Here is a 25620-nt window from a genome sequence, read left to right on the forward strand (position 1 = left end):
TCACAATTCCTGTTGCTGCATCTCATGATGTACTGTGAGAGACACCTGCAATCCACATGGAAGTTGTGGTGGTGTGCCTGCAGGACTCTGCCAGCCAGACTTTGCTAATTTGCTGAGAAAAGAACACCCGGGGAGGAAGTGTTTAACCCTCCCCCCACAGCAGATGGATCTAGATTGTGAGGCTCCACTAACCTGCAGTCAACGTAACGCTTCTGGTGATAGAAAGTCATGGTAGTGATCTCACCAAGAAGTTCGCCCATACGCGGAGAGCCTGTCACGTTGGCGCAGAGGAGGTATCCACACAACACGTCTCTGAGTGCAGGGGGAGGAGAAAGAACCAGATAAGCTACATAAAGAAGGGATTTTGCACCAGCTTGGCGGCTGCGGTAGTGTGGTGGTCTGGTGCTGTGCATTGTAGGAAGGGGACACAGTGCATTCTGGGAAAGGGCGAAATCTGAGATTACTCACTGCTTGATGCAGGGCACCCAGCGGTTCCCCTCGCGCCCGCAATTCCCTCGCTCAGTGCCTTCAACATTCAGTTTCTCGTAGCAAAACCTTTCAGCTGAAGCTTGAGTCCCAGGGAGGAAAAGAAGAGGGGAGGTATGACACACCAGAGAACATAACACACATAGACTCCATACTTCCCTGACCCAGCATTACATTACTCTACAGAGCTACTCTTCTGAACAGCTGCTCATCAGGACCCTGGGGGGTTTTGCTTCAAAAAACTTTTGCAAGGAAGGGTGTAATTCTGCCATAGGTCTGAAGGTGGCGCTGGTGCCTTCAGATGACCGGCAGTTTGCAGTACAGTACTCAGTTATTCCTGTGACACTGGGAAGATCTCCATGGACCCAGCCCTTGGAACGCAACTTTTTACCAGACTCAAAGCTGGTGAGGCCTTGGGGTTTATATTACTTGTCCAAAAATGTTGCTAGTATCCTAAGATCCCAATCTAACAACAGCAGGACAAATGCAAAGCAGGTTGGGTATCTGGGGTTTTAGTTTTACACTCGGAGAGGCAAACCTTCATAACGGAATAGTCCACAGTTTAACCAGATTATGACAGTATATTTTGCTGCCACTGTTGTGGCGACTGAGGTCAAGATGCTGCTTTCTTCGCTCTGCCCTTCTCCACTTTCATAATTTGGAAAACCAGGGTTTGGATTGTGATAGGAATTTTATGGTTTTAGATATATGGCAACGTTCATAACCACACGTACATAGATCAGCACAGGAAAGCCAACCTGGAACCATTTTGATTCCTAAACCAGTGTTTCCCAACCGGTGTTCCGCGGCACACGAGTGTGCCGTGAGACGTTGCCTCGTGTGCCGCGAGATGCCTGGAGGGAGGCGGGCGAGTCGGGCGGCGAGAGGCGGGGCGGCGGCGGCGAGGAGAGGCCGCGCCTCCTGCTGCTGCCTGGCGCTCCTCCTCGCAGCCGGCAGCGCTGCCTGGGCGCCTCCGCGCGACTCTGCCTCGCTGGGTTTGGTCTCCCAGCAGAGACGGGTCACACGCGCCCCTCCCTCCCTCCCTCAGCCTGCGCGGAGGGAGAGCCAGAGAGAGGCATCGCTCCTGCGCGGCGGGAGAGGGAGCAGCCGGAGCGATGCCCCAAACGAACGCATGGGACCGGAGGGGAAATCCTCTCCGAGGCGGAGTGAGCGCAGCTGAGAGAAGCCTTTCGAGGAGCTGCCGAGGGAAAAAACTTTCACTTTTGTGCGTCCCTCCCGGCGTGACGCTGCGCGCTGACGTCACGGGGTGGGGCTTTAATGGTGGTGTGCCGCGAGATTTTTTTTCAGTAAACAGGTGCGCCGTTGCCCAAAAACGTTTGGGAAACACTGTCCTAAACTGAGCAAATGTTTCTCTGCATGGTAAAAATGGAAAAGCCTCCCCATTGTCTCTTCCTTCACAAATCCTGTCTTAATCTGTGTTTGAATAAGGTGTGAGCCTGTGACCTGGCCCAGGAAATAAGTATTTTACCACTACAAAAGACTGGCCAGGCTCCCCAGGAAATCCAATCAAGTAACCTGCTAGACAGGAGATAAACAACAACAGGAGAAAAACAATATTTAAATTTCTGTGATGTAGGGGGATGTATCTGAGGGGTGGTCTTAGGTTACACCTCTTCTGTGATGTATGCATAATGTTTCTGGGGGTGGTCGTGATCTGGAGGATGGGAATTTCAAAAGTCTTTATAAGCCCTTGCACAGCATTTCTGGGGGTCCTCTTCCTCTCCTGCGTGTGAGGGGAGTACCCTGTTGCAACAGATCAATAAAGATCAAGCTTACTAGCTGCTTTGCTTCTCAATATTCTCTGGTTGGCCTCTGTTATTTTCTCCTACCAATAGGGAACCTATGTAAGGACTCTATATGGGCTCTTGGATACCCCATAAGGGAAAAGGGCATATTTTTATTTACAACAGAATTGTATGGAATCCCAGGGAATTATTCACCTTATTTGTGGATGACACGTTCCTCTTTCTAGTTGCAGGTAGGTAGCTGTGTTGGTCTGCCGTAGTCAAAACAAAATAAAAAAACTCCTTCCAGTAGCACCTTAGAGACCAACTAAGTTTGTTATTGGTATGAGCTTTCGTGTGGTATCTGAATAAGTGTGCATGCACACGAAAGCTCATACCAATAACAAACTTAGTTGGTCTCTAAGGTGCTACTGGAAGGAGTTTTTTTTATTTTGTTTCGACGTTCCTCTTTGTTACAAACCCAGAATGATCTATCCCTACCTTGAAAGTTCTCATCAATGATTTTGGACACCTCTTAGGATATAGCACTTACTGGTCTAAATCAGCAGCTTGAGTCATTCAGGGGCATTTGTTCCTCAGTCACCTCTGCATGTTGTGAACTGTGATCTGGATTGCAAGTGTTAACCTAAGTGAGGCTACTAGTGGATAGGTCTGTGATCGGACAAGGAGCTGGACTACGGTATACCAAGCTTGCAAGTCCATTGGAGGCCTTCCAAGGACATCTTGGTACAAAGCTTTTTTTGCAAGTCAGTGCCAGTTTCAGAGAGCATCCAACTTAAGCAACCCAGAATGTTAACTACAAATTAAGCCCCTCTTACATCGTGCCAAACAAGAACAGCATGTCTGGTCTTTAGCTGTGGTGTAGCCCTGACTATTTCATTAGACTAATGTTGTGAAATGCTGCAAAGCCCTTGCCCTCTGCTCTTGACTTGGCACTGGAAAAATCAGGATACAAGATGGAATCAGAGCCAGCCAGAGAAAGAGACTGGCTGGGTATCACTGAGAAACTAGCCTATAGATGGACGAGTTTGAAGACTCACTCTCTCTGTCTCGCAATTAAATTTTGCATGTTAGCATCTCTTGGGGAGGCAATGACAGGAAAGGCTGAGGATACTGCTATCTGTTCATCAGTGATTTGCTGGTACTGAACCCTCATCAGCCCTTCAGCCCTTGGCATGGCCGCAGGATCATCTTATGTTGTCCCTCATTGACTCAAGCCATTAACCACCTCCAGCTAAGGTTGCTAGGTCTATAACCTCCTGGCCAGAACTCAAACAATATGCCTCTCACCCTAGCTGTACCCCACTGCCAGCAAAAGAGAGCAGTGGGGCAAGAGAGTGGGTATCAAAATGAGAGGTGATACAGCTGCATACATCCTCCTTGCCCTGCTCCTTTTAAAGCCACAGGAAGAGCCTTCAGGAAGAGCACCTGGTGGGGTTATGCAGGTAGGGTGGCTGTTCTGTCTTCCCAAAGCTGCGTATTGCTGTCACTTACAGAGATGGGGAGCTTGGTGTGATGCAGGCACACCGGCAGGAAGGGATGGGTCCTACTGCTGCACCCACACCACACCAAAGCTCCCAATACCCTGTGCTTCCCCATCTTGGTAAGCAGCAGCAACGCACATCATTGGGAAAACAGGAGCAAAGCAGTTCTACCTGCGCATCCTCCCCGGCCATTGTTGTTGTTTAGTCGTTTAGTCGTGTCCAACTCTTCGTGACCCTCTGGACCAGAGCACGCCAGGCACTCCTGTCTTCCACTGCCTCCCACAGTTTGGTCAGACTCATGTTTGTAGCTTCGAGAACACTGCCATTAGTGCCTCCCTTTTGCCAGCATACATCACCCACTGATGTTATGGGGACGTAGTGGCAACATGAAACCAGGCTTCGCTACAGCATCCCCCACCCATCTGAGTGACCAAGAGCACTACTTACCACGATCCCACAATGCACTGCACTGGCGGTCCCTGGTTTTACAACGGCCTCCATAGCACCGGCCCTGCGCAGGAGAAAGTCAGAGTTGTTAGAGATTCACAAGATCCTCACTTGATCATATGCCTCCGTGGACAAATAGAAGGCTCTAATGTATGGGGCCTGGGAGTGCAAATTCAGCTCCTCAAGTCTCTGCAGTACAGTGGTGCCTCGCAAGACGAAAAGAATCCGTTCTGTGATTCTCTTCGTCTAGCGGTTTTTTCGTCTTGCGAAGCAAGCCCATTGACGGATTAGCAGATTAGCGCTATTAGCGGCTTATCGGCTGATCGGATCAGCTGATAAGCGGCTTAGCGGCTTAGAAAAAGGGGGGGAAGGAAAAAAAACCCGCAGGAACTCGCAAGACATTGTCGTCTTGCGAAGCAAGCCCATAGGAAATTCGTCTAGCGAAGCACCTCCAAAACGGAAAACTCTTTCGTCTAGCGAGTTTTCCATCTTGCAAGGCATTCGTCTTGCGGGGCACCACTGTACTAAGGTTGCATAGAGTAGCTATTCTACAGAGCAGAGGTCTGGATAATTTGGGGTCACTACAAATAAACTAGAATTTCCCCAAGCAATTTCCCTTTCTCCATATTTGGAGCCAATGAAACTTCCTTTAGCATAAATTAATGGCTAGGGAGACAAGAAGCTGCATTCCCAGGAAATCTTAACACACTGGGAGCCTGACCAGCATGAAAAGCTTTTGCTTTCAGAGCAGAAGGGAGTAGACACAAATAAAGGTCTGTCCTGCTGATCAGTTTCGTCTGATAATATAACAATCAGATGCAAGCTGCATCATGCTCAGGGGACTTGACTCATCACACTCTTGATTTCCTCCCTACTCTCAAGCCGTACAATATATGGCCACTCTACAAAGATACGGTTTCCCTCTCCATTCCATGGGACATTATTATTTCTAACAGAAGCTAGCAGTGAGCTCCTTCTGTGGGCTGTGTCAGTCTTTACACTGAGATGACTTTTGTACTTTTCTGAATTGCCTATAAGTGAATGTTTCACCAAAGCTGGCTTTCCCCTATCACAGTGGTGCATTGCTAGGAGAAATTGTGCCTAGCAGAATTTACACCCGCTATGCAACCCTTAAAAGGCACAGGCACACTTCTCTGGCAGTGGGTGCAACAGCTTTAACCATACATTCATTCCCTTGCTTTCCTTCCCTGGTGCTGGAACTGACCAGGGTTTGTCCAGCCTGCGCATGGTAAAGGCACATGGATGCAACTGACTATGGGTGCAGCTATGCCCCTCACTGGCAGTAATGCCAGGGATATCACACCCAAGTGCGAAGCTGAGATACCAACCTTACCTGTTCATTGTCACAAAAATAGCCATCTTGCTTGTGCAAATTGGGTGGGCACTATGGAGCAAAGAAAAAAATACAGAGAGAGGGGAAAGACAAACATAAATATTCAATATAGAACAAGACAAGATTCTTCACAGCTCAAGAGTCACTAAATTAACCAGTTCTCCACATAGCTAGGATTGGAGGACAGGGCATCCAGATTAGCTTGAGAGCTTCCTGCCAGAATTTGGCTCATGTGCATCTCATTTTGGAAATTAAAGCCCGAGAGAATCAGATCTTGGAGGTGCAGGAGGTATCTCCTGGTGTTCAAAAGGGAGGTGGTTTGACTGGAACCCTGAAGTGCGTCTTCCTGATCCTCCTGATCAGATCTTTGCCTGGTAACTTGCCCATCTCACCTGGCTGGAGTCACCTGTGCAGGTTTCAGGGATGTCACACTCATTCACGGGATCTCGGCAGGTTACACCCCGCGGCTCATACTGCAGGGTGCGAGATGGGAAAGAAGCAAAAGCGTTATTTAATACTGGCTGGTAAGGAAAGGGAACAGGCAGAAACATCTTCCCACATTTCTTGCTCAGTGTGCTGGCTGTTAAGTTGCGGGCGAACATATCAGACGACACAGCGATTCTTCAAACAGCTCTTGTTTATTCAGAAGCCAGAACAGAACTGAACTTAAGGGCTCAGTCAGCCTGCTTATATAGAGCTCCAGTACCTTGTTACTTTAACAACTTTCTAAAACTATCCAATCACTGAACGTCACTTTCGATCCTTCATTTGCATAACTATCTACAGTATCCCCCTGCTGGCCCAGGGTGAGAACTTCAGTACATAACACTGGCCTTGGAGGTGAGGGGAAGCTAGGCTCCGCAGTCTACTCAAACACTCCTTTCCCAACCATTCTCAGTGCAGAAAGAGAAATATTGTCTGCACTCTCCCTGGAGCAGAATGGCTTGCTGCATTAGTGATCTCACTTAATAATGAAAGCAGCATTGGCAACTTCCTGCAGTTGCTTGTACATCTGTTTACCGAATGTTCATCCAGGTTTGTTTGCATAAAACAACACCGGCTATTTATTGAAAATTCATTCTGCTTTGATTGCAGGGAGGTGAGGTGACATTGTTATCCCACACATTCCAGTGCATTTTCCTGACACTTTCCTTATTGCAAAAAAGTCTTTGGGGGAAGTGGGTTTGTCATGCAAGACTACCAAATCAACTATCATTGTGCAACCTGAATCCAGTGGCGGAGCGTGTCCATACACCACCACAGGTCACAAAGAGAGCTGGCTGCAGCCCACCTTGCATTCTCACTCACGCACCCGCAGCCTCCCCCACCCCACCTCCCCGGTCAGGCTTGACCCAGGGGGTGGAGGACCCATGGCTGTGCACATTGTGTGCCCGCAACCTCTCTCTGCCCCTCTGGCCAGGCTTGACCTGGGAGATGGAGGAGGCGTGGCTGGGTGCCTTACGCACCCGAAGCCTCTCTCCACTGCTGTGTAGCTGCATGTGCCCCAACCCAGGAGAGGGGCGGCAGCTCTCTGCCACCGACTCTCCACTTCACCCCCAGGTCAAAGGTACAATACAATAATCTTTATTGTCATTGTCCCATACAGAACAACGAAATTAAAAAAATCTACATCAGACATTCAAAAACCAACAAGCCTGCTATCCCAACTATCCCAGCCTGGTTAGCCCCTAAAAACTCTGATACAGTGGTACCCCGCAAGACAAATGCCTCGCAAGACGGAAAACCCGCAAGACAAAAGGGTTTTCTGTTTTGGAGGCGCTTCGCAAGACGAATTTCCCTATGGGCTTGCTTCGCAAGACGAAAGCCCATAGGGAAATCTCCGGGGACCTGTTTTAAATTGCTGGCGGTCGGGAGCAAAGACTTTCGCCCACAGCCGGCCTTCAGAAGAGGTCCTGGACCTCTTCTGAAGGCCGGCGGGGGGCAAAAGTCTTTGCTCCCCCCCCCGCCTGCCTTCCCGGGACAGCTGAGACTTCTCCGCTGCCCCGGGCGATCTTAAAATGCTGGCGGGCGGGAGCGAAGCGTTCGCTCCCGACCCCCAGCATTTTAAATCTCCCTGGGACAGCAGAGAAGCGTTCGCTCCCGACCCCCAGCATTTTAAAATCTCCCCGGGACAGCAGAGACTTCGCTCCCGCCTGCCAGCATTTTAAAATCGCCCCGGGACAGCAGGGGCTTTTAAAATGCTGGCGGTCGGCAGCAAAGCCCTCCTGTCCCCGGAGCTTGCGGGGCGGGAGGTGGGAAGAAGGGCTTTTCTTCCCACCGCCAGCCTTCAGAACAGCCTTCTGAAGGCTGGCAGTGGGAAGAAAAGCCCTTGTCCCCCCCCCAGCCTTCAGAAGAGGTCGGGGGACAGACTGTCCCCGGACCTGGTCTGAAGGCGGTTTCCCTAGGAACGCATTAATTGATTTTCAATGCATTCCTATGGGAAACCGTGCTTTGCAAGACGAAAAACTCGCAAGAAGAAAAAACTTGCGGAACGAATTAATTTCGTCTTGCGAGGCACCACTGTACCCCATAATTGAATACAATATACTCCCATAGAGACTACCTTACACTGCGTTTAAAACCAAAATCGCATTTGGATAGAAACTTTTTCTCAGGCGGCTAGTCCTAGTCTTTATAACCCTGTACCTTCTTCCAGAAGGCAGAAGCTGCAAGAGATCATTTCCGGGGCATGCACTATCTCGGCAGCTTTCTTATGGCACCTGGAAGCGTAGATTTGATCCAAGGTGGGAAGAGTGCACCCAATTATTCTCTCCGTAGTCTTTACAACTTTGGACAGCATTGGTTTTCCCCTGAGCCGGAAGTGGAGCTGCACAAAAGGAAGCTGCTTCCACAGCTCCAGAGTCAGGCTCCGATGGCTGTTGTAGGGGCACCTAGTCAAGCATCCTTCAGAAAATGCGCCCAGGGCAACCAGCCCCCCACGCTATGCCACTGTCTGAATCTGCCAGGAAGTGACTGAATCCTGGCCAAAAATAGCGACAGTCTGGAAGCACCCAAAGAGTCAAGTGGTTGCAGAAAGACTCACCTCATGCCTAGGACCCACAGTAATACTTAGAGCTGGACTTTTTCAACACAACACAACATGTTGGGGTTCAGTCCCTGTGAATAGTCTAGAAGCTTCTATAAGACAGCTGAAGCTAAGCAGTTGTGGAGTAGACTAATGACCTGGAAGAGGAGTGTGTCACATACACATGCGTACACATGCATGATGTGTGTATGTATGATATGCATGTGATGTATGATGCCTTATCTGCCTGGATTTATTTTGTAGAAAACCACAGACAATTGTGCAATAAAAATCCATGCCTCACATGGGCAGTGCCCACTGTGCTTTGGCCTAGTTTGCAGCACGCCCACAGGCACAGCTGATTTTTCATCTGCTGCAGAGTTCCTTAAAAAGGTGCCTCGCTTGAAACTAGTGCCAAGGAGACTCTGAGTGGAGCTTATAGCTGTGGGAACACCTCCCCCCGCCCGCCTCACCACTGCTGCCAATCTCACCCACTTACCTTGCACCCTCGGCAGCACAAGCCATCACTGCACATAGCATCGTGCGTCAATGTGCATTTCTTGCAGCAGTTCCCCCCACCTTTGGAGCACTCCTTCAAGGGGGCAAAGCAGAGAGAGAAAGAGAATAGCCAGGTGTTAACTTCGCTGGGAATTTTGGATCAGAGCTGGAACAAACCCTGTCTAACAATGGGTGCCTTGAATTCTGAACTGGGCCATTTGTGTTGAGACTGGAGACTGCCAGGTTCCTCCAAGGAGAATTTTGCCATGTGTCCCAGTCTCCACCTCAGTGCTTTAGTGATGCAGTATCTTCCAGGTACAATTTCTTGGCCTTAAAGGCACAGTAACCTCAGGGTCTGGGGCCCACAAGATAAACACTGACATTATGTGTGTTCACCTTTGCCTCGTCTGTTTTCCTAACCTCTACCACTACTTTCAGGGACACAGGTGCGCCAACCTAGCAGTTTGAAAGCACGTCAAAGTGCAAGTAGATAAATAGGTACCGCTCCGGCAGGAAGGTAAATGGCGTTTCCGTGCGCTGCTCTGGTTCGCCAGAAGTGGCTTAGTCATGCTGGCCACATGACCCAGAAGCTGTATGCCGGCTCCCTCAGCCAACAAAGCGAGATGAGCGCCGCAACCCCAGAGTCGTCCGCAACTGGACCTAATGGTCAGGGGTCCCTTTACCTTTACCTTACCACTACTTTCTGTCCCCACTCACTATCTACTGTCCCCCCTCTATGGCAGATAACCTTCCACAAGTCTGTGCTCTCCAGATATTTTGGAGCCCCAGTCAGCTGCCCATGCCAAGGATTGTGTCTTGCACCAAGTTCCTGAAATACCCCAGCCTCCTGAAATAATATGAGGAGCTCATAAGCATGCAGAAGGCAGGACTGAATAAGAGGCCCAAGTCCAGCAATGCCATTCCCCCGTAACCCCACCTCCACCCACATGGCAGTTTCAGCCCCACTTGACACTTACCGCCAGAGACCCACAGTCACATTCTTCTCCTGCCTCTACAAATCCATTACCACATTCAGGGGGATCAAGGAGCTGTAACAAGGGGGGGGCAGAGAAGAGATTAAATCTTTAGCGGCCTCCAAGCCATCTTCTCATTTTGCATGTATACCTTGATATTCTACGCCCCACTTCCTTTTTGCACTAGGCCAAAACTGACCCCCCCCCCCCATTTCATGGCCCCATTTTGAGGGAATAGAGGAGGCTTGCTTTTAGAGTAGAGATGGAAGTGGCATTTTTTTGTTAAGTTATCCTTCCATAAACTAAATTTCTCCACTGCTGCACCAAGTGGCAGCCTAGCTGACCACTGATTTCTTGCATTGACACTGTGCTGCTTGCAATGATGGAGCAATCTAGTTTACAAATAAAAAATTTAACACGGCCCAGGAAAGCCCTTCCAAAAGTATCATCAGCAGATGGCCAGGATTCAATCTTCAAATATTTCATGAACATAAGAAGTTATGTCCACAGTGATGCTGCCGGGTTGAACATTATAAAAGAATTAATAGGTTTCTTTCTATTGATTTTTGAAGGGAGCAAGGAGAAGAAATAAAAAAGGACCAATTTATGCCCTTCTGACCAGCAGATAAATGTGTGTGTGAGAGAGAGAAAGCAACTAGCCCCTAGCACATGGCTGTCTCTCCTTTCCACTTGTGCCACTTTAGTCCCCCTCCCCCAAATAATGTTACTGAAGAGATGCCCTAGCCCAGGGATGTCCAACAGGTCGATCGCGATCTACTGGTTGATCCCTGCGAGGTTTTGGTCGATCGCGGTCGATTGCTGGCCTCCTTCAAACCCCACCCCCTCTCCCCACCCTCCATTGTTGGAGAATGGAAGACGGAGTTTACAAACTGAGGCTGTTTTCCCCCCAGCATTCCTTCGGTGAGTTGCTGTTTCTCTTTGACCCCTAATGTAAAAACATTGTGCCCCCCCAAAGCTAAACAACTTATGCCTCCTGAACCCCCTAAAAATGGGGCTTTTCCCCTCCATAAAAAAGCTGAACAACTTTGACCTGAACCCCTAAAAAATGGGAGTAGATCACTGCCAGTTTTAAATTCTGTGAGTAGATCATAGTCTCTTGGAAGTTGGCCACCCCCATCGTAGCCCAATGTGTTTCAAGTTGGTTGTAGCAGTTTTGCACAAGACACAGTCAAAAGAGTGTGAGGCCCACAAGAGTACTTGCCAGTATAAGCATAAATGAGTAAGACAGTGGAAGTGTGCACCCCATAAGCAGCTCTGGGCCCCCACTTCACTAGAAATCTGTGGTCTTTGAGGTGCACTAGCACCATATCTGACTCAAATGCTTCACTTCTATGCAAGTCCATCTCATCTCTGCTGCCTCCACACCAAACTTTGCCAACATACGTATAATTCAATACAGAACTTGAGCTATGTATCCCCAAATAATTTTGGGGTCACCCCAAATCATACACTCGCAACACCAATAGAATGTACCCTATGCCACATCCTAACATTGTGGCTGGACAATGCTATATGAAGCCGCTGGGATAGATCATCAGGGGGTTTGGGCTGGGTGTTCATCAGTATGCAGATGACACCTAGCTCTACCTCTCCTTTAAATCAGAGCCAGTGAAGGTCCTGTGTGAGTGCCTGGAGGCGGTTGGAGGATGGATGGCGGCTAACAGATTGAGGTTGAATCCTGACAAGACAGAAGTACTGTTTTGGGGGGACAGGGGGCGGGCGGGTGTGGGGGATTCCCTGTTCCTGAATGGGGTAACTGTGTCTCTGAAGGACCAGGTGCACAGCCTGGGAGACATTTTGGACTCACAGTTGTCCATGGAGGCACAGGTTAATTCTGTGTCCAGGGCAGCTGTCTACCAACTCCATCTGGTACGCAGGCTAAGACCCTACCTGCCCGTGGACTGTCTCACCAGAGTGGTGCATGCTCTGGTTATCTCCTGCTTGGACTACTACAATGCACTCTACGTGGGGCTACCTTTGAAGGTGACCCGGAAACTGCAATTAATCCAGAATGCGGCAGCTAGACTGGTGACTGGGAGTGGCCGCCGGGACCACATAACACCGGTTCTGAGAGATCTGCATTGGCTCCCAGTACGTTTCCGAGCACAATTCAAAGTGTTGGTGCTGACCTTTAAAGCCCTAAACAGCCTCGGTCCTGTATACCTGAAGGAGTGTCTCCACCCCCATCGTTCAGCCCGGACACCCAGAATGGCTGGGGAAACTCAGCCAGATGGGCGAGGTATAAATAATAAATTATTATTATTATTATTATTATTATTATTGGAGGAAGCCAAGTGTCTGGACCTATTTCACTCTGATCTCAAGTCAGTTGTATGGACACTGCCTTGGTCGCTCTGATTGATAACCAGGTCCATTCCCCTTGACTTCTCTATGGCTTTTGATGGCCACTGCACCTTCTGGACCAAACCAATGCCATGGAAGTGTGAGCCCAGGGATACTGCTTTCTACTGATTCCAGAACCTGAGGAATTCCACAGTGCTGCCTCCTGTCCCCAGTGCTTTTTAACATATTCACAAACCCGCTGAGAAATATCATCAGGAGTTTTGGAACGAGGTGTCATCAATATGCTCTATCTTTCCATGCCATCTGAATGGGAAGAGGCCATTCAGGTGCTGGACCGGTGCCTGGAGGCATTAATGGGCTGGACTGAGGCCAAAGAAAATGAAGCTGAATCCAGACAAGATGGGAGGTTTTATGTGTTCCAAGTTATCGAGTCCGGGAAGTGGCAAGGCAGCCGGTTCTGAATGGAGTTGCACTCTCTCGGAAGATTCTTTGGCTGTAGGCTATAGGTGAGCAGATGAGTGTTTTGGATTTACCTTCAGTGGCTTGTTAAAGAGACAGCTTCCCCCACCATCAGCCAGGAATTTATTGTACTCATCAATGCTGCAGCGTGAGAACTTCCGTGGCAGGTAGAATCTGTGGGTTAGAGAAGAGAGCCATGGGCACACATTAATGAGGATACTGTTCCTGACTGCAAAGTGAAGCATGCCTCCGACAGTTTCGCCCTTTGGTGAGCCTCATCTCTTCCTCACACTCACCCAGTGTCCTCCATAATACAGCCCAGCCATGAGTCAGGACAGCGACAGTCGCCTGCAGAGAAATGGGGTGATAAGAAAAGAAGGAGATACCTTGTTAAGGAACTGGGAGGGGCATATTCTGTGACTTTTCTCTGCCTATAATTTGTGTCTCCAAAGTCCCTAGCTATTCATTCAAATAGAACCTTCTAATCCAGGGGCCAGCAAGGTTTATCTCGCTTGGGCTGGATCGGTCCTGCGGAGATCGGCATCTGTGTCTGTGCAGATGCAATTTTCAGCGTCGGCATCTGTGCAGATGCGATTTTTGGCATCTGCGTGTGCACAGATGTGATTTTCGGCACCGCGGAAGCGAGTCCCCATGCTGCGCTGCGCCGGTTTAGCACAGCGCAGGAGCGGGCAGCCCAGTTTGGGGGCAGCCCGTGGGCTGGTAAAACGGCCTCCATGGGCTGCTTCCAGCCCAAGGGCCTTAGGTTGGTTACCCCTCTTCTAATCAAAGAATCCTAGGACTGTTATCCCCAGATGTCACTTATCCCATCCTCTGTTTTAGGACAATACATCCCATTAACAGCAATTCTGTCTGTATAACCTGCACTAAGAATCTCCAACAAGGCTTGATGACCAATCCTTTACTCCAGTAGCTAACCATTGGCCAAATTTATATTTAGCGGAGCTATTTCACACAGTGCAAACTGATTTGTTTGCATAACACCTCAGACAAGTGGCAGAATGGTGCAATTTCATTTGATCTAGCAAGCTCAGCTCTTGAGCAGCTCACCAGAGCGGCTACGGAGATCAGACTTGCCTTAAGAGTATGTCTTCAGTTCAGAAATCAGAGCGTGTACATATTTGCAACCTCACTCTTCTCAGAGATGTGTCAGAGGCTGTCATCGCTCCCTACTGTCATGATCTCAACCCTGATCAGCTGCATCAGGACGGCCAGTGATGCAAGCTGTTGAGGTGCTGAACCCACACCTGGGCCCTGATAATAAGCTGAAGCCTGTCAGTCATGAGGCCCACAAGTCACAGTCGTCAAAACTGGGACCCCCAGAAACAGCAATCCCTGAGTCAGATTCCTTGGGGCCTTGAATTCCTTGGTACCAAGCACAGGATGCTTTCAGCACCAGGGGAGAACAGACTCAGATTCCATGGAGTGCTATGCTTCAGACCAGAGGGCTACCCTTAAAGCTCTCCACTCTTCAAGAAGGGGATGGGGCATTAGATGGTTAGTTGGAATAAAAAGCCTGTGGAGCTCCAGACCTGGTTAGCGTAAGTGCACTGACCCCTCTCGCTCTCCAGGCTTCAGGGATAGTCGGTGTGCACTGACCCCTCTCGCTCTCCAGGCTTCAGGGATAGCCGCCTAAAGCCTTCGGAGCGCAGCGCGAGTTCCCGCTGCGCTCCGGAGGCTTCGGGTTCCTTTTGCTGAAGCCGGAAGAGCAAGACTCTCCTGGCTTCAGCAGAGAGGGAGAGCTGCGCAGCGCCCCTTCAGCGAAGTGGGAGGAGAAATGGAGGGGGCTCCGTTTCCCCTGCCGCTTCGCTGAAGGGGCGCTGAGCAGCGGGGGGGGGGGGCTTTTTTCTTGTTCTCCCCCTCTAAAACAAGGTGCGTCCTACGGTCAGGTGCGTCCTATAGAGCGAAAAATACGGTAACTTCTGTCTAAATATGCTTAGAGGTCTACTGCGCACTGTGGACTCCTGCTTACGGTCAGGTCAGGCTATCTCTTCATTCAGTATGACACCGAGCTACTTACCTGCAGAGGTACGGTGCTTGTTCCACATCATTCCAATGTTTTGCCCCAGGGTCTGTGCTAACGTTACAGCCATTGCTCCCACGTTGCCATACTTTGGGAAGGAAGAAGATGACATCATGTTAGGAAGCCAAGGCTCATCTTGTGGAGCGCTGCTTTGAGTAGGTTTATCTCTGCCCCTATTGTAGCCAGTTTAAAGCTCAAGTGGCCCAGGTCACTAGCCTCCCTTGGGCATTCAACTCTGGGAAGATCAGCACCAGAGCCAGCCCAATAACAGCGGTTCTCAACCTGTGGGTCCCCAGATGTTGTTGGACTACAACTCCTATCATCCCTCACCACTGGTCATGTTGGCTAGGAATGATGGGAGTTGTAGTCCAACAGCATCTGGGAACCCACAGGTTGAGAAACACTGAGCTAGAGCTGAGCAGCCCACTTCCACCAAGCCAAGGTGCTTATTCTGGTACTCAAGGCAGCGAATCCCACAAACACCTCTCCTCCTTCCCTGGCAGGAAAAATAAATTAAATCAAATAAGTTAGCAATTTCCTGCCATTTCATTACACCCAGAATTGGCTGTCTCACTCTACCCAATGGTAGGACAGGGCATAGTCAGCACCTGCTTGTGATCTTTCCTATGCTAATTATTTATGTAGTCTCATAACAGTCTATAGTGCTTTACTGACTAATGTAAGCAAACAAGACACACCCCTTTCTCAAGGATCCCCCAATCTAAATGTAGATGAGAGGTCAAAAAAAGAAATGAGAGATAAATGTGAACAAGTGCAAGCACAAAAATCTAGTCTTTATCTGAGTGGGGGAATGGGGATGGGCAACCTGTGACCTTCTGGGTGCTGCTGGACTCCTAACTCCCACCAGCCCTGACCACAGGCCATGCTGACTGGGACTAGGTGCCCCAACAGCACCTAGAGAGCCCTGGCTTCCTCATCTCTGTGGCTAAGGCTTCCCAGAAACAGAAGCTTTGAAAGCGAGAGAGAGAGGTAACATCATAGAGATGCTCAAGGAGTTCCAGAGGTAGCAGGAGAGAATTGGAGGGGAGTTTTAGGAGATATCTTGGGCAGCTGAGAGCGGCAGAATTGGAGGAGCATGCAGCTTTAGTTCCCCACTTTCAACATCCCATAAATTCCAGGTCCAGTATCTGCCCCGCTCACCTCGTTGACACCTCCACCTCGAGTGACTGAGCAAATCCCTCCGACGTATGCCGTACCACTGCGGCTGCTTCTGAAAGTGTGTCCGCTGGAGGAAGAAGAGAAGAGGAGGGTTCACTGTACAGGAGAGGGAAAGGGTAGCTTTGACCAGTACTTCTGTGCTTCCCTCTTATTCACTTACTGCAGCAGGGCTGGCTGCCCTGTGGCACTCCATATCTTGTTGGACTACAGCTCCCATAGTCTCTGACCATTGGCCATGCTAGCAGAGGCTGGGGGGAGCTAGAATCCAAGGAGATCTGGAGAGGCCACAGGTTCCTCACTAGAACAGTTGCCTGCAGAAGAACTGTGAGGGGAGAGACTCCATCAGGCAAGGCCTCCTTCCACCTGCCTTGCCCCACCCTCCAGCCCTAGGAGTCCTCATAAGAGAGCTGTTCCTGGAGGAAGAACTGTGAGGGGAGAGACTCCATCAGGCAAGGCCTCCTTCCACCTGCCTTGCTCTAACCTCTGCTTCTCAATGTGCATTGTATTGTTTTATGTACTGTGGCTTGCCGTTGTTTTATTGATTATAGTTTAGATATTATTGTAACTGTTGAGTGGATTTCTGTTTAACTTTTATATGTTGATATTATTATTTTTGTTGAATGTTACTTTTTTGATGGAGGTTGCCTATTTTAAAGTTATGTTTTATTATCACATTTTTGTATTGCATTAGATTGTTATAAAATGTACATTTTTTGTTTCTTCAGCTTGTAAACCGCCTTGAGTATTGTAAGATAGAAAGGCGGTATACAAATTAAAAATGATGATGATGATATGGATTCAGGGCTGTAGTGGAAAAGAGGCAATCACATATGTCGACTCGTGGTCTCTGGATATAGGAAGAGCTGGGGAGAACCATACTGGTCAAGGTATGAACACCTCCACCATCACCCTTGCTCTTCCCCTTGAATCAAAAGTTCCCACCCCAGAGCACATTTAGCACCCAGAATCCAAAGTCTGCACCCATAAGCCCATGCTTTTTATCAAGATGACACATTAAAAAGGAGATACCATTTGCACTGGCATACTTTAGATTGCAAAGACTGAAATGAAGGTTTGTCCCTGTTTTGTTTCGTTATGGTCTGTCAATATATTCTAATTTTAACTGATTTAAGAGCTGCTCTTTTGCCTATTACGCTAGGGGGAAAAGCTCCACTCTAGTTTGATTTCATAAGCAACCTCTTGCAAAATGTATCCTAATTAAATTACAAAGCTTGTGAGCTCTAGCATCTCACTTCTTGCTAGGTATCATTTTGCTTCACCTGCCAAGAACTCAAATAATGATATCTGGGAAATCTCTAGAAAGAAATATAACTCGCAGCGTGACTTGCAGGTGGAAGTAGCTACAACACTGGAAAGTGCCAGCGAAGTCCATTTGCCAGGCTATCAGAAGCTTTACCACTTAAAGCTGCCACAGACCAGCCTGACCTGAACTTGTGCCTGTATAAAAGTGTAATGGTCAGAAATCAGCAAGTGAACTTTTTCATTACATGAAGATCGGCATCGTTACTTGTGAATAGCCTTATTCATGTATTGAAAGAACACATGTGGGTATAAATTGTGGAGGAGACATGCAAAGCAGTACCACCCGCAACAATTCCACCCCAACCTTCTTTGATGAGTGCATTTGGGTGAATATCGGAGTTGGAGAGAATTCTAAGCACATTCATCCTAATACCTAAAGATTCCCTCTTTGGACTTTTCTGTTATGGGAGGATGGGACAGGGATGTTCAAGGTTTCGTGCCCACGTGGGTTCTTTGAACACATGAATAACGTTCAGCCTACCATCAGCCTAGCATCAAAAGCAGAGCTACAGTAGCTAGGACAAGTGAAAAGCTGGCAACCCTCTTTCAAGGTAGTCAGGTTCCCATTCAAAACTCACGAGAAGAGATGTACAGCATCACTGTTCTCAGAAAGAGCATCTTGGCGGTACTTCATGAATTCGCTCAGTGTCTCCAGGGAATCTTCATCTACCTGGATCTTGTCCCCTGATGCCCATGTCTCCATGGCAACCAACACAATCCTTGTGTTCAACTGCTCCTTATAGATCTGGGCACCAGAAATAGAAAATCAGAGGTCCTGCTTCAAGGGAAATGGGGCTCAGCCATCATATACCTGTGGCATACTCCCCAGGCATAAAGAAGCCTTTGTGGGCTATACAAACAAACAACCCCAATGCCAAATCAAAGCTAAAGCAAAACACATTCCCTCCTTGATACTTCATATCCTCATTTTCTTTTGGGTCATCATGGCATGGGGAGTAGCTCCTATGCTTGGCAGGACCCTATAGAATCCTTTCCCATGGGGCAGAGTATCTCCTGCCTTGACAATTCTCATCTTTTGGGGAGTGGGAAGTGAACATTATGGGTCCTTTTTGGACAGAGTTGCAATGTACCCTTGTACTCACCACATCAGCAAGGTTCACCACAGACTTCGCAAAGTTGCTGGTAAGGAGTACGGAGCGACGCAGCTGCTCAAACTGAAACAGAACATAAGAAAAAGGGTTTAAGGGACATCACCCCATGCTAGAAGTCCCTGAACCTGGAGCAGCCATGGGTGGTCAGGTGTGGATGTGTGGCTTCTCCTTCTATTCAACGCTTGCTTTCTGGTGGTGGGAATATCAGTTTCCTTCAATGTATAAAAGAAGCCACAAGCAATGGTCTAGATTACTTCCACACTAAGGCCTTTGAGTGCTGCTGAATCATTGCTCTTCTGCAATCAACCACTGCATTATTTGGCAATGATTGCCCTAGTGGCCAAATCCTGGTGTTTAATCAGAAATGAGTCCTGATCACCAGATGTGCTCTGAAGCACAAGGCGGCACCTTATAGCGACACAGACTTTTGGATCTTCTAGTTCAGTTCATTGACTTGCAGTGGCTATTTAGGGTTTCAGGCAGGAGTCTCCCCTAGATCCATCTAGAGATACCAGGGATTGAACCTGACCATTTTCATGCAAATATTATAGCTGAGCAGGTCCCAGTTCCAATACTTTAGCCAATACATTGCAGCCTCTGCTCTTCCTGTTCAGCACAGTCACAGTGTTACCAATGCCTTTAATCTTAATGCCCTTAATCAGTCAGTTCCTGATCTGGCTGGGGTAGGATGCTTTAAAGAACTGTTTTCCTCCTCCACCACTAACGCTTCATTTAAATGAGAGGCAATCAGTAGTTTACCACTCCCCAAGAAGGAACAGGAAATGACTGATCAAGAGGCTATTCATCTGTGATGTTACTGCTGCACTGGATGCAATAGCAGGCACAGAAGCTGTCACAAGGAAGCTGCTAATTAAAGGCACAATAGCACTGGAAAATTTGTCAATTCATACTAGACAGGTTGGCAGTGTAATTGCATTTAATATACAAATCAGGCCTGAAAAAAGTGGGAGGACAATACTGAAAACACTGGAATGCAATGGACTGGCGATGACGTAATATGGATTCCCTGGAAAAAGAGAGTGAACCAAAAGCAGAAATGGCTGGTGCAGAGGGGCGGTGCCCTCCTGACAGTGATGGCAGCTGTCCAGGCTGACAAAAAGCTCACTTGCTAGTATGTCCGTCTGGAACACCAGTGGCAAACCCAGCTTCGCACCGCAGGTGAAAAACCAGCTGCAACCTTTTGTTGAATTAAGGTCTTGTGTGAAGCTCTGATTTGCTCTAGCTGTTGACTCATTTTCATTAGCTTGCAAAGTCACTGGGTTATATGGTGCTCAACACTGATCCTGCAGGAATGAATTGTAAGTGCCTTTGTAGAGGAGAAAGAACTCAACAAAGGACAAACTGACCATGCCTTTTAAAAAAGAGATGGGTAATCAGGTTACAGAGTGGGACTGGAAAGGAGATCTGCTTAAGCACTGTTTCTCCACTTGCTCAAAGAAGCAGCGCTGGCAGGTGTACCTATGGTGAGGTGGCTTATTTTTCTTTCTGTGTTCTAGGGCTGCCTTGCCTATGACCCATTCTAAGAGGTCTCCAATCACAACACAGTACACTCATCCCAACTTCTTTTCCCAGGCCTGGACCCACCTCTTGGTAGCACTCACCAGCTGGTGGTCATTAACTACGATGAGTTCGATGAATTTGGTCTCGCTGTGGACAGTCCGGTGACTTCGGTGAACCTGGGTAATAATAATAATAACAAAATTTATTTATACCCTGCCCTCCCCAGCCAAGACTGGGCTCAGGGCGGCTAACATCAGGTATAAAAACAATTGATTAAAATACAACTTAAAAACAGGATTAAAATACAACTTAAAATGCAGCCTCATTTCAGTGGAAGCCCAGATCAAAAACTGTTTGGGGGGGACAAAACGTCAAATCTTCACCAAGGCCAACTATCCAGACTGGTCCTATGTGGGCCAGAAAAAAAGCCAGGGAAGTCCCCAAATAGGGGTTCCAACACAGAAAGAAAAGGAAAGATGGGGAGGGGATCAGGCTGATTCCAAGCCAAAGGCCAGGCAGAACAACTCTGTCTTACAGGCCATGCGGTGGGGTGGAGAGAAGAATGCAAGGTCAAATAGGTCCTACTTGGGCCTCTTAGAACTACCTCGCTCTCCCCACCAACAGACATAGATTTTATATGCAACCCAACCCTTCCTCCCATGCCCACTCACCCCTTCTCTCAAAAATTATGGTCTGCGGACACTCATAATAGGAGATCTGAATGCATTGTGCAAATGAAACGCTCTCCAGAGTATATTTTGGAATGCCATCATAATATTTTGCTAGATCAGTCAAAGTACGTCCCAGCTGCATCTTAGCTTTTGCACAATACTTTCCACAGCTCGCTTTTCAATGGCAGCTATGCCAAAGTGACACTCACTCTTTTTAGGCAGTGGTTAATGGCCATCCTAAAGGAACACAGTTTCCAAGGTAGGAGAAACAGCATTTTCCCAGATCCATAATAACGCTACGGAAAGTATGATAGTGTTGCAAGACAAGGCTATCTTTGGTAGAGGTGGTGGTAGAGAGGACTGTGTGTGACTGAGGACAAACCAGATTCAATTTTTTTCATAAATTGTGTGGAAAGAACACAGGAAGCTGTCTCCCTGAGTCAAATTACTGGTTGGTCTAATCTGACACTGCCTACCCTGAGTGGCAGCAAATTTCCAGAATTTCAGGCAGGGCTTTTCCCCAGCCCTCCTTGGAAATGCCAGGAACTGAACCCAGGACCTTCTGCGTGCAAAACATGAGACCTCCCATTGGCCCACAGCTCTAAGGCGCATGGATTCCCTTGATCCCAAACTTCCTGCGCTTCTGCGGAGTTGGCTGGCTGAGAAGTAAACCTACCTGCCGCCGGCGTCGCAATTTAGGGAGCCCAGATGGAATGTAGTAGTTCAGTTCAGCAAATAAACACCCTGGGTAGGGGGCAAGAGCGGGTACACATCAGATTTTGAGGGGGAGGAAAGGGGCATGACTGGAGAGAGAGAAAGGAAACAGCTGCTTAATTCCTAAGAAGCAGGCTGCCAGGCCTCAAGCCTGCCTGGAAGTCGTCATCCCCCGCCCCCCAAAAAATCAAAAGCATAATATTAGACCCAGGACCCTAGAACTCATTCATGAGTTATTTGTGTGTAGGGAAGGGGTGAGGAAACTTTTCCAGCCCAAATATCACATTACCTTGTGGGGTGCCATTGAGGCTCCCAGCCTGTGGGTGGGTTGGTGGGTGTGTACCCAAATGCACATGGGGAAGGTGCCAACCTGGGTCTTTGACCCGGGTGAAATAAAGCCTCGTTTTGCCCCCGGGTAATCTTCCAAGAGCCACATACTAATGGTCAATGGTATCCACACCTCCTCCTGCGCAAGCAAGTGACATTATCACAGTTCATTGATACATTCCAGCCAGGCCAAAGTGCAATGAGTTTGAGGCCTGTGGGGGTAGCTCAAAGGCAGGGGCGAAACTAGGCGTTATTTCACCTAGGCCAAAGACCCAGTTTGGTACCCCACACACACATTTGCATACACACACACACACACACACACACACACACACTGGGAGCCTCAATGGTGCCCCTCTGTAGGCTTCACCCGAGGCAAAAATCCTGGCTAGCCCCCAACCCCACCTGTAGCTACAGCTCTGTCAAAGGCGAAATGCAAAGCCTCGGAAGTTCTTCACCCCTAGCATCAGACGTAAGTGTGTGGACTATGGACTGGGGCTGTGCTCTTAACCCAGTCTTCAGAATTACATCTATCAACCAGCAAGTGCTGCTATTTATAAAGAAAGCCTGAAGTGCTCAATGGTTGTGCTTCCATGCAGTGAGGATAGTCGGATGTGCAGCAGTCCCAACAGCGCAGAGCCCCTACAACGCAGGCAGGAGTGCACATGTTAGGCCAGGGGTAGGCAACCTAAGGCCTGGGGGCCAGATGCGGCCCAATCACCTTCTCAATCTGGCCCACAGACGGTCCAGGAATCAGCGTGTTTTTACATGAGTAGAATGTGTGCTTTTATTTAAAATGCATCTCTGGGTTATTTGTGGGGCATAGGAATTCGTTTATTATTATTTTTTCAAAATATAGTCCGGCCCCCCACAAGGTCTGAGGGACGGTGGATTGGCCCACGGAAGAAAAAGGTTGCTGACCCCTGTGTTAGGCTCTGTTTACAGATGACTCCATGCAACAAGTGGTTCTTGAAACGTGACAACACAGTATCAGGGGTTAGGCTAAATGTATGTTCCCCACTCCATACTTTTCACACACCTTACACACAAGTAGCAAGTGAATCAACCCTTTGACACCACTTTAACTGGCATGGCTTCCCCGGAAGAATTCTGGGGCATGCCTTTGAAGGAAGAAACCATCTGATCAGTTGCCACCCAGAAGCCATGCTATCATGCAATCCAGCCTGACATGGGCTCCCGTGGTATACTGGGAGGAAATACAAAAGAAGCATGGTAGTTGAGCTAAGAAGAAGGAAAGGCGACTGGTTAAGAGTCGGCAAAAACCTTTGTTTTAGAAATCTGATTTTGGAATATTTGCAATGTGGCTGAGTTTTCCAGAGAGGGGTCTGCCAGGAGGGCCTAAGCTTGAATCACTCTTTATTGACGACTCTGACCATTCGATTTGCAAGAACAAGGAGAGGCAGATGGGCAGGCAAAATAATATAGACAGGGCATCCTAAGAGTACAAATACCGTTGGACATACAGTATGGGATTATTGCAAGTACAGAACCATTCTTCTGATACCTGCCTTTAAAGAATCCCGGCATAAACTGCTCAAGGAAAGAGCAGTCTGAGGAAGAAGCCTCTGGAAGCTGACACCTCAGGCATCTGTTGAAGTGGACTCTTGCCTCCCCAAGCTTATGCCATAATGAATTGGTTGTTTTTTAAGGCGCAAGAAGACTCCCTGGTGTGTCTGTTGCAAGCGACTAAACACAGCTTTCCCTCTGGAAATGGTTTTAAGTGGAGCTGTCTCTTTACCAACTGTTCAAGAGCACGCTGCAAGTTTGGAGCCTGAAGCAGTTTTTAGGTTCCAGATTGCGCTCTCAAGTACGCTCCAGATTGGCTGACCTACTACTCGGAGGGTAAGAGCATCTATAGGCTATTGAACCACCATCTGGATTGCTGCAGCTGCTCACTGCCAGGCCATGTTTTTCCCCCCAAGAATTGAAATTATGGGAGGTGAGGGCTGGCGAGACAGACTTTCTGCCCTTGGCAGACTGACTGGCACTGTAGTGGGGGCAGGAGGAGGGGGTATAGAGCTTCACAATTCTAACCATTTCAATACATGTAACCTAAGCTTCCAATAAACCTAGCTTCATTTTTTATTCTAATTTTTACAACTCCATTAATGAACTTTTCACATGCAGTGCATTAAGTTTCAGTAGCTTTTGGGGCATCCAGTACATCCAGTCCTTCAACTGACAGACTTATAAATTAACTCACAGGATCAGGCCTATTTCAGAACACTGCATTCTATTCAGTGACAAAAAAGAGAACTGAAGTTGTTGCGCTTGGAAGAAGCCAGAGATGGCACCAAGACTCTGTTTTTGGCTTTTCACCTATAAAATGACAACACTGCATCCTGGTGATCTCTGGAGGGGATAGGGAATTCCCTGGAATACCCTTACAGAAGCGACGCAGGTGGTGCTGTGGTCTAAACCACTGAGCCTCTTGGGCTTGCCGACCAGAAGGTCGGTGGCTCGAATCCCTGCGATGGGGTGAGCTCCCGTTGGTCTGACCCAGCTCCTGCCAACCTAGCAGTTCAAAAGCACGCCCCCCCAAAAGTGCAAGTAGATAAATAGGTACCACTGTGGCGGGAAGGTAAACGGCATTTCCGTGCGCTGCTCTAATTTCTGTGTTCTGTTGTGCCAGAAGTGGCTTAGTCCTGCTGGCCACATGACCCAGAAAAACTGTCTGCCGACAAACGCCTGCTTCCTCGGCCTGTAAAGCGAGTCATCTGCGACTGGACTTAACTGTCAGGGGTCCTTTACCCTTACAGAGCCATCCAAATGATGGGAATTCTGCCTTTCTGTGGGCAAAATCTGACGGTGCAAAACCAGCTGCATCCGAACTCTGCCAGCGGAAAGCACCTGAGCCCAGTGGAGGCTACAACACAAGCCTATGGTGCCTATACTGTTGCTGCCAAGAACCACTCCTAACACTCTGCCCACCAGGCAATCCGCCGACACATGTGCACAGCAAGCGCAGCCAAGCATGACTCTGTAAACAAAAGCACATGCTCCCACCAGCATCCCAAGCACATGGCAACTGCAATTGCCAGCCACGCGATCCTGTACGCACACCACAGCCATGCCAACAAACCCCAGCGATGCATGTACACAGGGCAATGCCTCGTCCATTGCTTTCAATCTGCAGATCCCAGGACAAAAGTGGTGGCTGACTGTGGCTGATAATTGGCCCAGAGGGATGTGACTCCCCATTTTCCAGTAAGCAGAGATGATCCCATCATATGGCTTGGACCCCTCCCACACAGCATGGTTACCATGTAAGGCTGCCAGGCCCAGGTGGGCAGGGGTGGGTGCCAAGGCCAGTGTCTTTGATGGTGCTGGACATCTCCTGCAGCATCATTTGCAGTCAGGCATGATAGGTTTGGCACCTGATAGGTTTGGCAGGTGTCTATGGTACCAGAGTACCAGTGGGGGCGTATGTATCTTCAACCTCTCAGGCCCAGCAGTTTCAGAGTATGGTGAGGTGCTGATAAGTATTTACTAGTAATGCATGGACTCCCCAGCCCCCTGAAGAGACCTATAGTTCCCAAAGGCAATAGTAGTTTAAATCTGCAGTCTGGACATGCCCCCAAATCATTACAGGGTGGGTTATAGATCCTAGGAAAAAGGATAGTAATAGAAAGGACCGTTGTTTATTCCAGCAGTAAACGTACTTCTCTTCTGTACTATCTGCACTGCTTACTCACTGTGGAGCAAATGACTCCTGTTCACCTTTTTTGTCTGCACTTATTAAGATGAAGTACTTTAGGGCTGAAGAGACTGCGGGAGTGAATTCCTGCTTGTTAGGAAATAGGTGCAAAATGTCCATCCAAAATGTGGCTTAAAAGCAAGGAAACTATTCTACCAGTGTGTTAAAATCACACATACCCGGTCCAGTTACAAAA

The 25620-nt window shown here is 48.5% G+C and overlaps 1 protein-coding gene across 6 annotated transcripts in view; it reads right to left on the minus strand.

Moving 5' to 3' along the window:
- ADAM11 (ADAM metallopeptidase domain 11) overlaps nucleotides 1-25620 on the minus strand; it is an 84104-nt gene that overhangs the window by 17440 nt on the left and 41044 nt on the right. For all 6 annotated transcript variants that reach the window (XM_083470451.1, XM_083470450.1, XM_083470449.1 and 3 more), the window contains 15 exons: nucleotides 21342-21409; nucleotides 20096-20170; nucleotides 18465-18536; nucleotides 17940-18106; nucleotides 16021-16105; nucleotides 14857-14947; nucleotides 13115-13166; nucleotides 12893-12992; nucleotides 10038-10109; nucleotides 9062-9154; nucleotides 5930-6010; nucleotides 5538-5588; nucleotides 4184-4247; nucleotides 469-568; nucleotides 193-312 (listed from right to left, as the gene is read on the minus strand). In XM_083470451.1, the coding sequence (XP_083326577.1) occupies nucleotides 193-312; nucleotides 469-568; nucleotides 4184-4247; nucleotides 5538-5588; nucleotides 5930-6010; nucleotides 9062-9154; nucleotides 10038-10109; nucleotides 12893-12992; nucleotides 13115-13166; nucleotides 14857-14947; nucleotides 16021-16105; nucleotides 17940-18106; nucleotides 18465-18536; nucleotides 20096-20170; nucleotides 21342-21409 (1291 nt within the window). The remainder of the gene's footprint in view (nucleotides 1-192; nucleotides 313-468; nucleotides 569-4183; nucleotides 4248-5537; nucleotides 5589-5929; nucleotides 6011-9061; nucleotides 9155-10037; nucleotides 10110-12892; nucleotides 12993-13114; nucleotides 13167-14856; nucleotides 14948-16020; nucleotides 16106-17939; nucleotides 18107-18464; nucleotides 18537-20095; nucleotides 20171-21341; nucleotides 21410-25620) is intronic.

Source organism: Podarcis liolepis (assembly GCF_965112155.1).
Source record: "Podarcis liolepis genome assembly, chromosome: 13".
Classification (NCBI taxonomy): Eukaryota; Metazoa; Chordata; class Lepidosauria; order Squamata; family Lacertidae; genus Podarcis; species Podarcis liolepis.